The 14,574-nt window shown below is 35.9% G+C and overlaps 2 protein-coding genes across 2 annotated transcripts; one reads left to right on the top strand and one right to left on the bottom strand.

Annotated features, from left to right (window-relative positions):
- Positions 1–443: 443 nt before the first annotated feature.
- Positions 444–3,821, top strand: smim22 (small integral membrane protein 22). The gene is made up of 5 exons (XM_027171899.2): positions 444–573; positions 752–877; positions 2,350–2,489; positions 3,258–3,328; positions 3,436–3,821. Exons 3-5 carry the CDS (start codon positions 2,360–2,362, stop codon positions 3,481–3,483), a joined length of 249 nt encoding a protein of 82 aa, XP_027027700.1. The 5' UTR covers positions 444–573; positions 752–877; positions 2,350–2,359; the 3' UTR covers positions 3,484–3,821.
- Positions 3,822–4,849: 1,028 nt separating this feature from the next.
- rogdi (rogdi atypical leucine zipper) lies at positions 4,850–14,447 on the bottom strand. Its single transcript, XM_027171898.2, has 11 exons — positions 14,274–14,447; positions 13,888–13,959; positions 13,719–13,801; positions 12,676–12,730; positions 11,427–11,507; positions 10,208–10,303; positions 9,160–9,258; positions 8,141–8,254; positions 7,476–7,525; positions 7,145–7,271; positions 4,850–6,265 (listed from the first exon to the last, which is right to left on the bottom strand). Exons 1-11 carry the CDS (start codon positions 14,355–14,357, stop codon positions 6,224–6,226), a joined length of 903 nt encoding a protein of 300 aa, XP_027027699.1. The 5' UTR covers positions 14,358–14,447; the 3' UTR covers positions 4,850–6,223.
- Between the last annotated feature and the right edge of the window lie 127 nt (positions 14,448–14,574).

The raw sequence follows: 14,574 nt of genomic DNA, 5'->3' as shown, positions 1-14,574 counted from the left end.
TTTAAACAGACATATTAAACAGAAAAATATAAATAATATAATACAGATTACATATAATTCTAATTTTTTCTATATACATTTGATTATTGATTACTAATAAAATTATAAAGTTAATACACGTAAAATCGGATAAACGTAACGATTAAACCTCCTTTTTTAGTTTAACTGTAAAGGAGGTTTAACTACCAAAAGATTCAGTTTGAATCGACTCCCATCTTAGTGAGTCGACACTGTTGAATTGTTGACTGACATTAATTCATACTAACTAAATGTACAGCTTTGTTAAATATAGATATGTAGTGACACGTTGCCTTATATAAATCACATAGATATATATAAAAAATTATAAAGGGTAAATTTAACGTTAGATTAGAAGAAATCTCTAAGATTAAAGTGAACGACTTGTGATTGTGAAAAAACAACCAATCCCTGTGAAGTAGGCGGGATTTTACGAAATGCGGGTGGGAAAGCAAATAAGGCTTTCCAATCTCCACGTAAACAAAAGGGTCAGAGGTTGTGTTTGGGATCGAGGGACTCGTGAACGGAGACACCGCCACCTGCTGGTTAGTGTGTGTAAGTATCAATCTGAGCCTTCTTCTATTTATCCCCTAAATGTATCGGAATTTTATATTTGACAAAATCTGTGATCTGGTTTACATCATAAAAAGCGTGTGAATGTATTTAATCCCGCTGTGACGTATTTGTTAAGGGTTTGTATTGGTCTTAACGTGTTTATGCCATTACATGTCAGAACATGTTGCGCATGCGCAGAGTGAACTAAACGGCGCAGGTAGAGGAGAGGCAGGTGAGCTGTGACAGGTGTATCCCGGAAGCTTTAGAAGAAAAAAAAAAATCAACAAAAACAGCTAAATAACAGGTGAGTTTGGATCGTTTTAGTGTTTACAACAACACTTTGCTCTATATGGAGAGAGAAAGAGTAAAAAAAAAAAGAATAGTATAGAAATAAATCCTGTTGATGTTCAGTTTGTTGGAGATGACGATCATTTCAGGCCCTAATAGTAAAAAAGTGACACTGAATTTATAAAATGAAATGATCTGACTCCAAACCAGATTTTCTTTGCTTTAAAAAATGATTTCAAGCTTTATTGTTCTGTTTTGTGTAATTGTCGAAGCAAAAAGGCAATTCGAGCTGATAATATCGTAAACAGATATGATGTATATTGTAGCACCCTTTTCCTTTTGTTTGTTATAATTGTGTTCTTGTCCTCTGGCATTGTTGTTATTATTTCTTTTATTTTAGTCGCTGCGTATTTGTACTTTAAAGAATATATCTCATTGTATTGTTGGTTTATGGCATTAATAACACTGAATTCTACACACTTCTGTAACACGATTAGTTATTTATTATAACATAATTGATAAAACTAAACTGTAAAAGCGGTCATTTATTGTCACTTTACTGTAATATTCATTGTTTCTGTTCATGATTATAATATAAGCACTAAGTGTTTTGATAAACATATTAACATATTTTACTTTCTGACTTTATTATTTTGAATCCGAGTTAGACAGAAGTTACTTGAGTCAGGACTCAGGGTTTATTTAATGGTTAACCTAAATTAACTTAATTTAATGGGATTTTTTTTAGTTCAACAATAAAATTGTTCTTCCTTGTAAATGCACTAAATCAGTCTGTTGTGTCTGTGTGGATCCTGTAGAAGAAATTGGACAAAGAAACGTTTTTGTTTTTTTTATAAAAAAAATAAAATGATGAGAAATCTTTTTGTTATTGTTAGATTCACATTTCATATTATTTATACTCACAGAAATATAGGAATTTTACTTTAGTAACATGCTTGAAGGAAAAATTTAGCAAAAAGTGTACAATAAGTGGTATTTATGAGCTTATAGTTTGTTTTTCTTATGAGATTTTAGTTGTTTTTTCTAGAATATTTCTTTTAAGAATTAACCAAACAGTTTAAATTCTGCATTATTATTATTATGATGATGATTATTATAATTATTATGATTATTATTATGAATAATATTATTTATACTTTGTAAGTATCTTATTTATTTGCTTACTTTTTTATTTGTATTTTTCTATTTCTATATTATTGTATATCTAAGAGAAGTCTGTCTACACTCGATGTGCAAAGGCTTGTGGACACCCGACCTGTCTATTGTCTCTGTTTGTTTTGTACACAGGGGCATTGTTGTGCTTGAAAAGGTTTAACCCTCAGCTCCAGTGAAGGAAAATTGTATCACTACATCATACGAACACATTATATACAACTGTATAGAGTTCAGGTGTCCGCAAAGCTCTGGCCGTATAAGTGTACCAGACAAAATATCTCAGCTGAGAAGTGTTATTTTTTTTTGTTCCAGTCCAGCCACAATGTCTCAGAACAACCTGCAGCAACAATTTCAGAACCAAGTCAATGATGTTTTTACCCGGCTGGAGAACAAGCAGATGTTTCAGTCAGACTGGGACATCGCCTCCTTCGCCATTTTCTTCATCTTCATCGGTGAGTCAGTAAGGCTGTGAATCGTTTCAGGTACCAGCACAAAAACTGTTTTGATATGGGCTATAGGCTAAAGAGGTATGTCTGAGTCAAACTGGAACATACCAGTAGAGAAGAGAATCTGCTAGCTCTGGAAATGTGGTTCTCGATTCTGTTACGTCTAACACAATCCATTTGAAGCGGGAACAAATCCTTACTGTATAGACAAAGAGGATCTGCTGCAGCAGGTGTTTTCTTCAAGCGTCTAAGGATGATCTCACAGAGCTCCTAATTTAGCTTAAAAATTTTAATTATTCATTTATTCAGTGATTCAGGACCAAACTCAGAGCAACTCTGAGCAAGGAAAATACAAACACTTTTGTCATTTAACCACACTGCTGGGTATGACACAATCTTTTGGAGACTGTGATTGGTTGTCCAATAAAATAAAAAAGAGAGCACTTTTAAAATATGGTCTGTTATATTCCTTCACTTAGAAATGACACCATACATCTTAAACTTTCATTTCTGTCAGACATGTTAGCGCATCTCTAATATGATCGATCACAAACACAATCCCTGCAAGATCTATCTCTTGTAAGGTTTAAGATGCTTTGTGAAAACCTTTTTACTTTTGAATATTCAAATCTTATGGGTCCTACCGTTTCTATAGTAACCACTTGTATGGTAGAGGCTGTACATAATCTAAGGCAGTAAGAAATGAATTTACTCTGCTCACACTGGCAGGTCGTGTATAAAGCTCCCTGTAACTGTATGGTCTCCTTTCCTCAGGTATGGTTCTGCTGCTCATCATTCTGGTTCTCATACGCTGCTGTTGCTGCTGCTGCCTTTGTGACGAAAAGGTACTGCTTTACATTTACATCTAAAGAAGAACAGGAACAAATACACACAGAAAACACACTTTGTTCTTCTCTCAGCTAACAGAAACTAACTTTCTGACTATTTACAGCCCAGAAGACATAAAGTGGGAATCGAAAACATGGGGCTGGAGCCATAAAGCTCGAGACTGCAGTCCAGCGTATACCTGATGCCTTTCAAAATAATTCTTTAATAATGTTTTTTAACTCCTGTAATTTTTCACATCTGAAAAAAGCGAGTGTCAGAGAATGCAGAAGGATGAGAGAGTGAACAGAACGAACACGCTGTAAATATGATGGAGGAATCTTTACTGTAGTCAAATTGAACTTATGGTTTACAATGACTGATTTTAATACGTACAAGTGCCCTGTGCTTTTAACTGTAACTATACTGTACTTCCTGCTTACTTTACGAGTTTATCGATGATGGTCTGTCAAATGATTGCCAAAAAAGTACAATAAACTATACTGGACTATACAGTGTGGCATGTTGATTGGCTTTGAGAAGCACACAGGTTTTAGTTCTTGCCTCTCTCTGTAAGTGCACCAGGAAAATATCACCAGTCAGTGGCTTAACTAGAAATCCAGGAAGTAATATGTAACTGCAGGAATGAATGTAAGCTTCCAAAAGTGTTAAATATTTACAGAGGTCTTTTTTTTAAAAAAAAAAAAAAAAAGAAGTTGACACATTCACCATAAAGGAAATATTAAAAGTAAAATACTGGATCTAGCTAATTCATTGTTTTCCCCTTTCAGTCAAAATGACTTTGTTATAGAAAAGTTAATTTAACAGTAAATTAATTTAACGGTGCTGTGGTAAAAGCTGTAAAATATTAACAAACAAAATATTAAGACAGAAGTAAGACAGAAGTAAGCCGTGACCCTGAAGTCTACAGTGACACCAAGGAAACACACTGGTCCTTAATCTAACTAGTTCTGAATGAGAATTATTTATCACATGGTCTCAGCCTAATGCAACCTACTGTACATACAGTGGTTTTGAAGTTCACCCTTGGGTGTTCCCATCACTGGTTGCCATGGTCATAAACGTTTTTCAATGGGTGGCAATTGCAAATCATTTTCTTGCTGCTAAAATGAAACATTCTGGTTGGAGATTTGGTTGCAGAGTCACAGAACACACCGACATCTAGTCGGCAAAGGCTGCTTTTAGTCGTGTAGCTCGGAGTCGGCAGCTCTCGTTGAAAACTAAGGATCTCCAGTCACTTCGCTGCTGTGAGTTACATGTGAACGTAGCATCAGACGCTCCATGTTAAACAAACACTTAGCTGGCCGTATGCTTCAGGGCTCAATCAGACGGGTTATACACACTTTAGCGTATCCACACTTCTGTATACAGGTAGCAACAAGTTATTATAGTGGCAAATTTGCAGTGTTTACAAAATGTTTCTTTCTGAGAAAGTAGTCGGTTCTTGATCATACTGGTGCCAGAACACCAGACGACGCTAGCTTTTAGCTTTTACGTAAAACCTAGACGGCACGGCCATGGCAGATTTCAACACGTTTATTGCACATTTATTAGAGTCAACATGAAACAACAGATAAAGCAAAAACATCTTATTACACTAAATCACTGTTCTGTGTCGGAACAGTCAAAACACAGAACACACCAAGGTCGTTTATTTGTATAAATAAAATGTAAGAATAATTTAACACAGAATGTCTAGCTTTTTATCAGATGAGGAAGATAAACAACATGGAATACATGGAATGTATAAGTGCAATCAATAATTATTTCATTACTGGTTATGTAGTGTGCAGTGAAGAGAATATGGCCAAAAAGGAGGAAGACTTCTGACCAAAATCACCAGATACGCGCTTGTTGAACTTCCCATTCCGGATTTAGTCTGTTTGCATTATAATAACAACCTCTACTCCTCTGGGACAGCTGATATTCCAGTTCACCTCACTGGTGTTCAGTGGGGTTCAAGACCTTGTAAGAGGACAAATCAACTACAAACTGGGTAAACCATGTGTTCATGGAACTTCATGGGCCTCTAAGTTCCACTGAAATGAAACTATAATGTTACAACATACAAAGCCATTTTATATAATTGTGTGCTTCCAACAGTTTGGGGCAGAACCACATACGAGTGTGAGGGTCAGTTGTTCACATACCTTTGGCCATATAATCTATAATAATGCAAATATATTATAATCAGCACAAAGTTAAAAGGTATTCAATGTCTCCTTTTACTCAAAATATCGCCAATCGTCAATGTACGATTCTTTAGTTTTGCTTTGGAGCATCAATACTACATCTGGGCAATAAATACAGCCTCCAATTCAGCACAGTAACCTAACCAATATATCAAATAACCAACAAATATCCTTCACTTTCCTCAAACAACACCGTTGCAGAAGTAAAGAAGCAAACTAAAGACACCAAATGCATCTCGGCGGATTTGACATTCGCATCAGTGGGGAAATTATATACAGTTTTGATTAAATTATTAAATGAACACACAAAAATAGTGTCTGCAATGAAATGAAATGCATCCTGGACCATAAATAGCGCCGCTAAATAGTGTCATCGGAAAAAAAACCAGATTTTGATCATAGCTCTTAGATATTTACAATATTTCACAGTTTTTCTTATATAACGGAAAAATCTGACGTTTACTTAACAACAAAAAAATTTAAGTTAATTTTCTTACCTTTATCTTTCACTTACATGACATGACATGGACTGGACGTGTATTTCTTCTCTTCACTTATGATGTGCACAAATAAATTAACAGTTGGTCCTAAATGAAATACTACATGGATTCATTATATGGTGTGTTTTCTGTTGTGTAGTTAATTTCTATGTTTATGTACTCAATTCTGCACTTAAAGTACAAATTTCAAACTTTGGTCAGCTTAAAATGGCCTGTAGTTCCAGAAACTGGAGAACACAGAAATCTGCAATGTGAGGAAAAAAAAGTTATATATAATTATATAATAATAATAAAAAAAAAATAACTTAATATTTAACTTGGAGCTATTAGATATTTTCTTATGCATGCCTACATTTATGTCTCGATTGTCAAAGTTACAGTCAGGATTAATACCGTATTTGCAATAAATACTCATGACCATCGTTCCCTTTCTTCATTATGGAGCTTTTGTCCTTCAAGAGAACCCTCAAATAGTCCCTTGAATTTTGCCATGTTTACAAAAGCTTGGAAAGCTTTCAAGCTGATAAAGTTGCCATATTCAACTGGAAATTCAGCGACATCTGGTTCGGTCCCTGCTAGCTCACAGATGCTGCTAACAAGGCTATAAATATGCAGTGGAAGCCACTCTTATAAATGATTCACGATCCATGCTCTAGTTAATATGACCATGAGCAGGTCGCACCAGATGATGATGAGATCTGTTGAATGCAGATGCTCCAATTCTACTGAGAATATTTAGCGGTCGTACGTTAGCTGTCTTCCTGTTAGCTTTGGAGTAATCGCAGCAATCTAGAGAAGTTGATCACTTCATCACGAACGTCATCAAGTGATAGGAATCAAAGAAGGTCAGCAGTTTGAATCCCAAGGCCACCAAACTACACTACCACTGCTGGGCCCCTGAGCAAGGCCCTTAACCCTTCATCGCTCAGTTGTAGAAATGGAAGTCACTCTGAATAAGACCAACTGCTAAGTGCTATAAATCATAAAAAGATCTTTACTGTCTGAATCAGTTTGCCTTTAAATTTAGGAAGACTTTGTGTATTCATTCATTTTTGTTACTTTTGCTCTTGGTATCACTGAGCACACATTAAATGTGCAGGGACAAAAACACAGGCATACTCACCTTATCTTTGAGTTGCTGGCAGAGCTGCAGTGAGATGGTGAAAAACACCAGCGTGTCGTTCAACCACGGCACCACACACTCCACTTTGTGCACGTGGCTCACCTCAAACTTAGTGTTGTTCACTTCACTGTGGGTGAATATATATTTATAATTTCTTTTTTCTTTCGTACGGCAAATATAAACGTTCGTTTACGGGTTATGATCGATAAAATTATTATTACTGTTGTTGTGAAGATTTTTGTTATTAAAAGCAGCAACCTTTGCATCACAGCAAGGCACAAAATTCTGAATAAGTAATTCACAAAAATTAACCATAATAAAAAGCACTTACAACATGGCTCCGGGATTATGCAGAACTGAACTTCCTGCTGGTTTGAAGTTCTACAAATTAACAACAACAAAAAAAAGATAAATACAAATAAATATATTATTGTAAATACTGCGCTTATAAATGAAAAATCTTATAATGAAAATATATTTCTCATTTGTGTAACTCATTGCTGTCAAAGTGAAACTGAAATAAAATAGACTGTAACTTATACACATAGGACACTTATTGGGAAGAGTTTAATTTTATTGTAATTTAATTGTAACTTAATCCCTAAACTACCAGATGGGCTTCTTGATTTTTGCTGTTTTAAGACACAAAGTAGAGGAACATAAAGAAACTTAGTTTCTCAGTTAGACTCAGTAAAGCTACGGTTTTACGGTGATATGAACAGGACTGTAAGACAGAGATAAACAACACAAAGCTAATGAGGCTGCTACTTTTTCACCAGTAATAATTACTACTTCCTCCAATTTATTAACATGATATAATACGCAAGTATGTTGCCATCCGTTCGTGTGAACATCGAGTCTTAATTCAAGGAAGCGGTAAAATCTATAAAAGCTATACTGGCTTTAGGTGTCTAAAAAGAGACATTTACAAAACCCATCAGCCTGGTCTGGATTCTGCTTTGCATGATGAAAAATCATCTGGTTTTGCTGCCATACCTTGGTAGTGTTGGGCTGAAGCACGTGCAGCTGATAGACGGTCAGACAGAGTTTGCTGAGATTTATGTATAAATTCACCATCACGTCGCCAGGCATAGGAGGAGTGAACATCCTCTGAGGAGAAAAAAAACGAAACGTGTGGGAAAGGGTTTGTTGACTTTTTTTGTTTTTTAAATTTGTTGACTTTTTTGTTTTTTACAGTTTGTAATACTGAAAATCGCAGCTAAGGTCATTGGAGCGAAAGCAGTAATCAAAGCTGTAGTGATCACACCAGAGGCAGTAAATAGAGCAGGGAAGAAAATCATGCAAATTAATGCAGATAGTCCATGAACTTGACATCATTTGGAAAATCCAGCGTTTAGCTGACACTCATAAGTGCTCTTTGTCACACTTGTAGATCAAGACGGCTTCATTCTTCCTTGAGGGAAGTACAGAGTCACCAAGGCTTTGTTTTAAGGCAGACCGTAAAAAATGTGACACACGTCTCCCAGAAATCCGGTAGAATCCAGCCTATGAAATGATAAAATTGGAAAGACTTTATGATGTCGTGTGTCGTACGCATCAGACATTCATCCAACGGTTTGTGGGCGTGACGGATGAAGGCCAAATCCAAAAAAAAAACAAAGCAGAGAACCAAATGTTTGTTTCAAAACCACAATGTGTGATTGTTTACTGTACAGTATTTGGAGGTTTGTAGGCTAGAAACACTGAGTCACATATTCAACATTCAGTGGTGAAGTACTGTTCTCATCTGTAAGAAACCAATCAGACTTATAACCGAGAACTCCTGGGATCATCCTGTTCATTTGAGACGATTTACTCGCCCTACTTATGCCTCAGAGAGAAAGCCGTAATGATTAAGCTGTCAAACTCCACTGATTAGTGTTTCATCACTGCAGAATCAGATACACGTGCTACATCAAGAAGCACTGACTTTTGAATAGTATAGACAGTCATCTTACATCAACATAAAATAACGTCCTTTAACATGCTTTAGTGTTTAGGAATTTCCTATTCACCATTAATCCAGTGGAGGCGAGTTCAGGCAGAGTCATGGAAGCTGGCGTGGTAAGACGATTACGTGCTCGGGTTAACTGCATCATCACTGCGTCCATCAGCTGGAACAAACGCCACACAAGCAGTTAGACTTTAATCATCATTCAGCTTCAGTAGCTTCTTTATATTCTACACTATATATAGCCTCTATACATATATATATATTTATATATCAGAATCATGGTGGATCCGGAGGACATCGAAAAGACTTCCCCTTTTAAGACTCATATATTGTCAAAACATGACACCGATTTCTTCTATTATTTTTAACGCACACATGTAGATTTCGAGTTCCTCCTGTTAAAAACAGCTTCCTTGAAACATTACAGGAAAAATCGTGACTATCTGCTTCAGTGAATTTAGTTAGATAAGGGATCGCATTGCACTTCCTTGTCACTGAGACATGACCTTTATCTTTTGTATGCATCATTTGCGTGTGTGGAAATGTGTATAGAGTGAACCATTAAAATGAAAGAAAGTCAGAAACATACCATCTGTACATGACACCTAATGAAAAAGATTCTACTTCCCATCAGTCATGTGTTAAAAAAATTATTATTATAATAGTTTGGCACAGTCATTTAATATACAATCAGGCAACCACCAATTATATGTTTCAACCTCATAAGAACAGTGTGTCTAAGAACAGAAGCACTATGCTGCACTGTCCATTTGTGAAATGTTTGCTAAATATATTTACTTTTATATATATTTATATTTACTAGTCTCTCTGAAATCATATACACGGTCATGTTCATGACTCAGGCGCAGCCTCTACTTCATCGTATTCTCTGTGATGTTACTTACTGGTGGTGCTGTTCTTGGTTCCATAGAAATATAAAACTGATTTTTTTTTTCACCTCTGTTTGCCCATTGACATCCACCATCCCAAAAACAAACATACACGTGTATGATGACATTGGTATGCAGAAATGACAGGAAGCAGTAGAAGGTATTATTTAGTTTAAGATAATAAAGTAAAATGCTAGTTAAACTGTAGCAATGACCGACCTTATTGACCTCCGCACCGGTTTTGAAGTGATAGCTCTCATCGCGGCTGCTGAGCAGCTGAAGCGCCTGGTTCACGTGGTTCCTCGCATCCTGGATCTGTGAGCAAACACACGTTATTACATTATGTTCACCATGAATGGAGGAAAGTGGAGGGAGGGGTATTTGGCTTTTAAAAGCAAGCTAAAAAAAACCCATAAGTGATCCACAAGTAAATTCCTTTCTCCACACACACACACACACACACACACACACACACACACACACACACACACACACACACAGACCACCTGCTGTTATTTACACACAGTTAAGTCAATTACACCTCAGATGGTCAAAATGCTAGTGCATTATGTACATGATATAATTACAATGTTTTGTTTAACACTCAGTCCAAACATGCTGAATAATAGAGATGTAAAGCAGGTACGGCTGCAGTGAGACTACAACAGACAAAATAAATCCTGCGCTACAACGTCTATGTACGAACTGTACTTGCTTTTCCGTAACAAAAACTCATCGGATGATCAGCTGTGGCAACCGAAGAACAACAACAATATTTACTATTTATTGTTATGATTCATATCAGCCATTAGCACAGGCTAATAAACGTAATCTAACCACTTTGCTGATGCTTTGCCATTAGCTGCTGCTACAGTGTGGCAGATTTTGACCTCCAGAGATCTGGATGTCTCTGAGCCAAACCGATGATGGAGCTTTCCATTCATGCAAGATACACGTGTGTGATTTCTGCTCACCGTAACAAACATGCCTTGTTTACACTTGTAACAATGAATGAAGAATATACGGTTTCACGTCATAAATCAGCTGGGCTTAAGAGATCATTACACAATATGATGCACATAGCAGCGAGTAAAACTGTATCTCATGTTGCAGCATATGCTAGGAAGTGAAAAACCGCGTCTCACAGTAACAATATATGTACATTATAAAGTACTACAAATTTTATGCATAGCTGTCACTCGGCTGCAGCTAGTATCGGTCGCGAGTGCTAACATGGCTTAATACAGCAGCTCTATAACAAACATATTAATATCGAGTGACATTTTGGACACAACATGGGGTATCTATTTTTGCTCCACTAGCAGCCGTCTCACTCTATAGCAAGTCAACTCTATTATATTCAATATTAATCCTCTTCTGCAGGAATTTCTAAACCCAAATAAGATTAGACTACATGTTGATTAATGCAAGAGCTCACCTGTTGTAATTTCCATTGTTTATCCTCCCGGAATGTGAAATGCATGACTTGAGTGCTTTTAGCCACCTTAATATTGATATCCTGCAAAAACAACATCACGATACAGCTAATGACTTCAAATCTAGCTGGATTCAAAGTCCAAGACAAAGTTAAAGACTGCAGCGAATACAAACAAAACCGTACCAGCATTTCATCAGCACATTTTTAAGACTTTTAAATTCTTTTACATATATAAGCACCAGCTTTCTCCTCAGCCAGGATGAATTTTATGAACTTTTAACATTTATGTAGCCACTATGCACAAATACATAATATAATTATAGTGAATAATTATTATAATTATATTTTTATGTAAACATTTTTAATATTAAAGCTACTTTCTGCGCTAGCTAGGAAAACTGTGTTTCACCAGGATCACTGACCACATTTTAACCAAATACAAAGCATTTTTCAATTCAATTCATTTTTCATGTTCAATTTCCATTTATTATTTTTTTTTTTTAGAGATTATGACTGGTGGTGTTTATTGTAAGTTTTTGTTGCCTTTTTGGACTCCTTTATCATTTGTAATGTTGCTCCCATTTAAAACAGTTCGGCACAAGCCCAGACGTTTTTAGAGTCATGATTGAGGACAATGTCCCGTCCATAGACAAGCTGTTTCGTGTTGAGGTTTTGTTCTAACCGACCATTGAAAATGCCCTCTCTAATGTATATGTTTTTTTCTATTGGTTGTTGCGTAAAATCTTAATCAAATACAATAGGGTTATATTCTGATTTGCTATTGCATAGCCTCTTTTTTTGATTGGCTGATAAGTGTCAGGCTCGACTATGAGCTCCAGGGAAGACGCGCTTGTTTCCTGCCCGGTTCCATAGAGATAGACATTTTGGGCGCTTCGTCATATTAAATATATGATAAATATTCAGTTTTTCTGAGTGAGAAATACGATGTGTGGCGGGAGAGTGTGACAAAAGACCGAAATGCGTGACTGTCACGCTCAATGTGTGATACTTGAGAGCCCTGTCTATATTCTTAAAACTTTGGAACCCAATGAGAAGAATGCAACAATTATTACATCACTCGTTTTATCAACTGGTTTTTTATTTCCTACAGCAGAACATAATTACTGCTGAGAGGGCACTTTTGTGTGAAACATCCTCATTCTCTGGAAGCATTGTTCCAATCGCTGAACTATTGCTTCATGTAACTAAAGGAATATAAACGGATATGACAGAGCAACATAAGACTTACAGCCTGAGTCAGAGCATCTCCCTGCAGAGTGAGAACTCCTTTCACCTGGTCCATGCTAAACAAACAACAAAAAAAATCACACAGAGCTTTGTTACTTTAGCTTGTAGTTTTGTATGTTTATCATCATTTGTAGGGGATAAGATACTTATGTTCCTCATTCTTTTTGTATTTAAAGAGATAGAATTTATTTTCCATGAAATGATAAGTGCTGAAATATTTTGAGATTCACTCATGCACCCTAAAAATACCTTGTTGTTTGTTTCTTTCTTTCTTTCTTTCTTTTATATATATATATATATATATATATATATATATATATATATATATATATATATATATATACACACACACACACACACACACACTGTATACACAGTATATATATGTGTGTGTCTGAGACCACATGAAAAATCTGTAATATTTTTCCTTATAAACTGGAAATACATAAAAGGTTTAAGAGTTTTGAGATGTTAAAAACAAAGATAGTAAATGTTAACAACGTTTTTCATTCCGGATTATATTATTGAACTACAATAGACTAAAAGTAGAATTTTTAGAAATTCTTTTTCTGGCATGGAGACCAGAACCTTGTGCAAAACCTTATGATCCATTTTAGATTGTCGTCTGAACACATGACGTTAGGCATGAGGAAGATCTGACCTTTTGTACAAAGTAGTTGTGCAACACGATCAAAATCACACTTTTGCATACATTTAAACAGGGAAAAAGAAATCTTGCAGAATCTTGAATATTGAATACATTAAACATTTACTTTCTTTAGTTCAATATTTCAAAATAATAAACATTGTTTTTAAAAAAAAACTGATTTTTAACGTGAGATCAGACTTCACAGAACATCTTAGGATGGACATTAGATTGTGTCGAAGACACTGGAGCTGTACCAGGTCATATTTATTTTACACACCCATGAACACAGGACACAAACTGTAAATAGTCTTAAAGTCTTTAAATATCTAGACGATAAAATGCTCTCTGAATTCAACCCCACACATAGAGCAGTTAAACCAAGAGAAACATCTTACGTGGAGCTCCCAAGGATGAAGTTCTCTTGTTTGAGCTGACCCTCCATCCCTGGTGTGGGCACTGAAAAACGTCTTGAAGCTTCCTATATAATGGGAATAACATTTTTTGGTGATTTGTCTGACATTTAAGAGACTGAACACAATTATTCTGTATCTAAATGACTTTCACCTTCAAAATGTCCTGCAGCTGTTTCAACACGGCATGAACCTCTTCCTTAAGGAGCCAGTTAAACTCTTCCTCCTGTGTGAGAAATGATGCAAATGATGTTTGCCATTTATGTCATTATTATGAATGCATATGATTTAGACACATTTCTACACATAAGCTGAAAGGAAAGTCAACATGTCTTTGCAAATTTGACTGAAGCTAATTGAAGGTCTACATACTGACAACTAAAAGAAAAACAGATGCATGTTATTTGAAACAGGAGTGTCATCGGGATTGATCTCATCTCTTTCTGGGTCCAATAATCTCCTAACAGACTATAGATAAAGCTGATGAAACAAACAGAGCAGCTAACAAAACAAAAAATAGCATTATAATAATAGCCTCACCAGGACAGCTCTCTCAGCTTGACTGGCAGCGGACATTTTGGAGAGTTCAGGTAGAACAGACTGATCCACACCGAGAACAACCATTTAACCTGAAAAACGCACAGAAAAAATACACTTCAATGACAGACGGTTTTGTTTAGGAGCCCACGTAACCACGCCCACTTCTGCCTTCACTTCCGGTGAGCGAAGCCACGCCTTCCACCCGGAGAATATGTAGCTCTATACTGTATATACATATATATGAAACAATATAATATATGTTGTTTTCAAATAAATATATAAATAGAAAAAATCTATAATA

The sequence above is a fragment of the Tachysurus fulvidraco genome, chromosome 15, assembly GCF_022655615.1.
Source record: "Tachysurus fulvidraco isolate hzauxx_2018 chromosome 15, HZAU_PFXX_2.0, whole genome shotgun sequence".
Taxonomy (NCBI): domain Eukaryota; kingdom Metazoa; phylum Chordata; class Actinopteri; order Siluriformes; family Bagridae; genus Tachysurus; species Tachysurus fulvidraco.
Note: the sequence above shows the minus strand (reverse complement) of the source record. Positions and strands in the feature narration are given on the sequence as shown.

Excerpts from the sequence above, each read along its gene's own strand:
- smim22 (XM_027171899.2), top strand. The coding sequence starts at position 2,360 with ATGTCTCAGAACAACCTGCAGCAACAATTTCAGAACCAAGTCAATGAT. Across the intron at positions 2,490-3,257 it reads CATTTTCTTCATCTTCATCG|GTATGGTTCTGCTGCTCATC; the intron begins GTGAGTCAGTAA and ends TCCTTTCCTCAG. Across the intron at positions 3,329-3,435 it reads GCTGCCTTTGTGACGAAAAG|CCCAGAAGACATAAAGTGGG; the intron begins GTACTGCTTTAC and ends GACTATTTACAG.
- rogdi (XM_027171898.2), bottom strand. The coding sequence starts at position 14,357 with ATGGTTGTTCTCGGTGTGGATCAGTCTGTTCTACCTGAACTCTCCAAA. Across the intron at positions 13,960-14,273 it reads AAGCTGAGAGAGCTGTCCTG|GAGGAAGAGTTTAACTGGCT; the intron begins GTGAGGCTATTA and ends TTTCTCACACAG. Across the intron at positions 11,508-12,675 it reads GAGATGCTCTGACTCAGGCT|GATATCAATATTAAGGTGGC; the intron begins GTAAGTCTTATG and ends TTGTTTTTGCAG.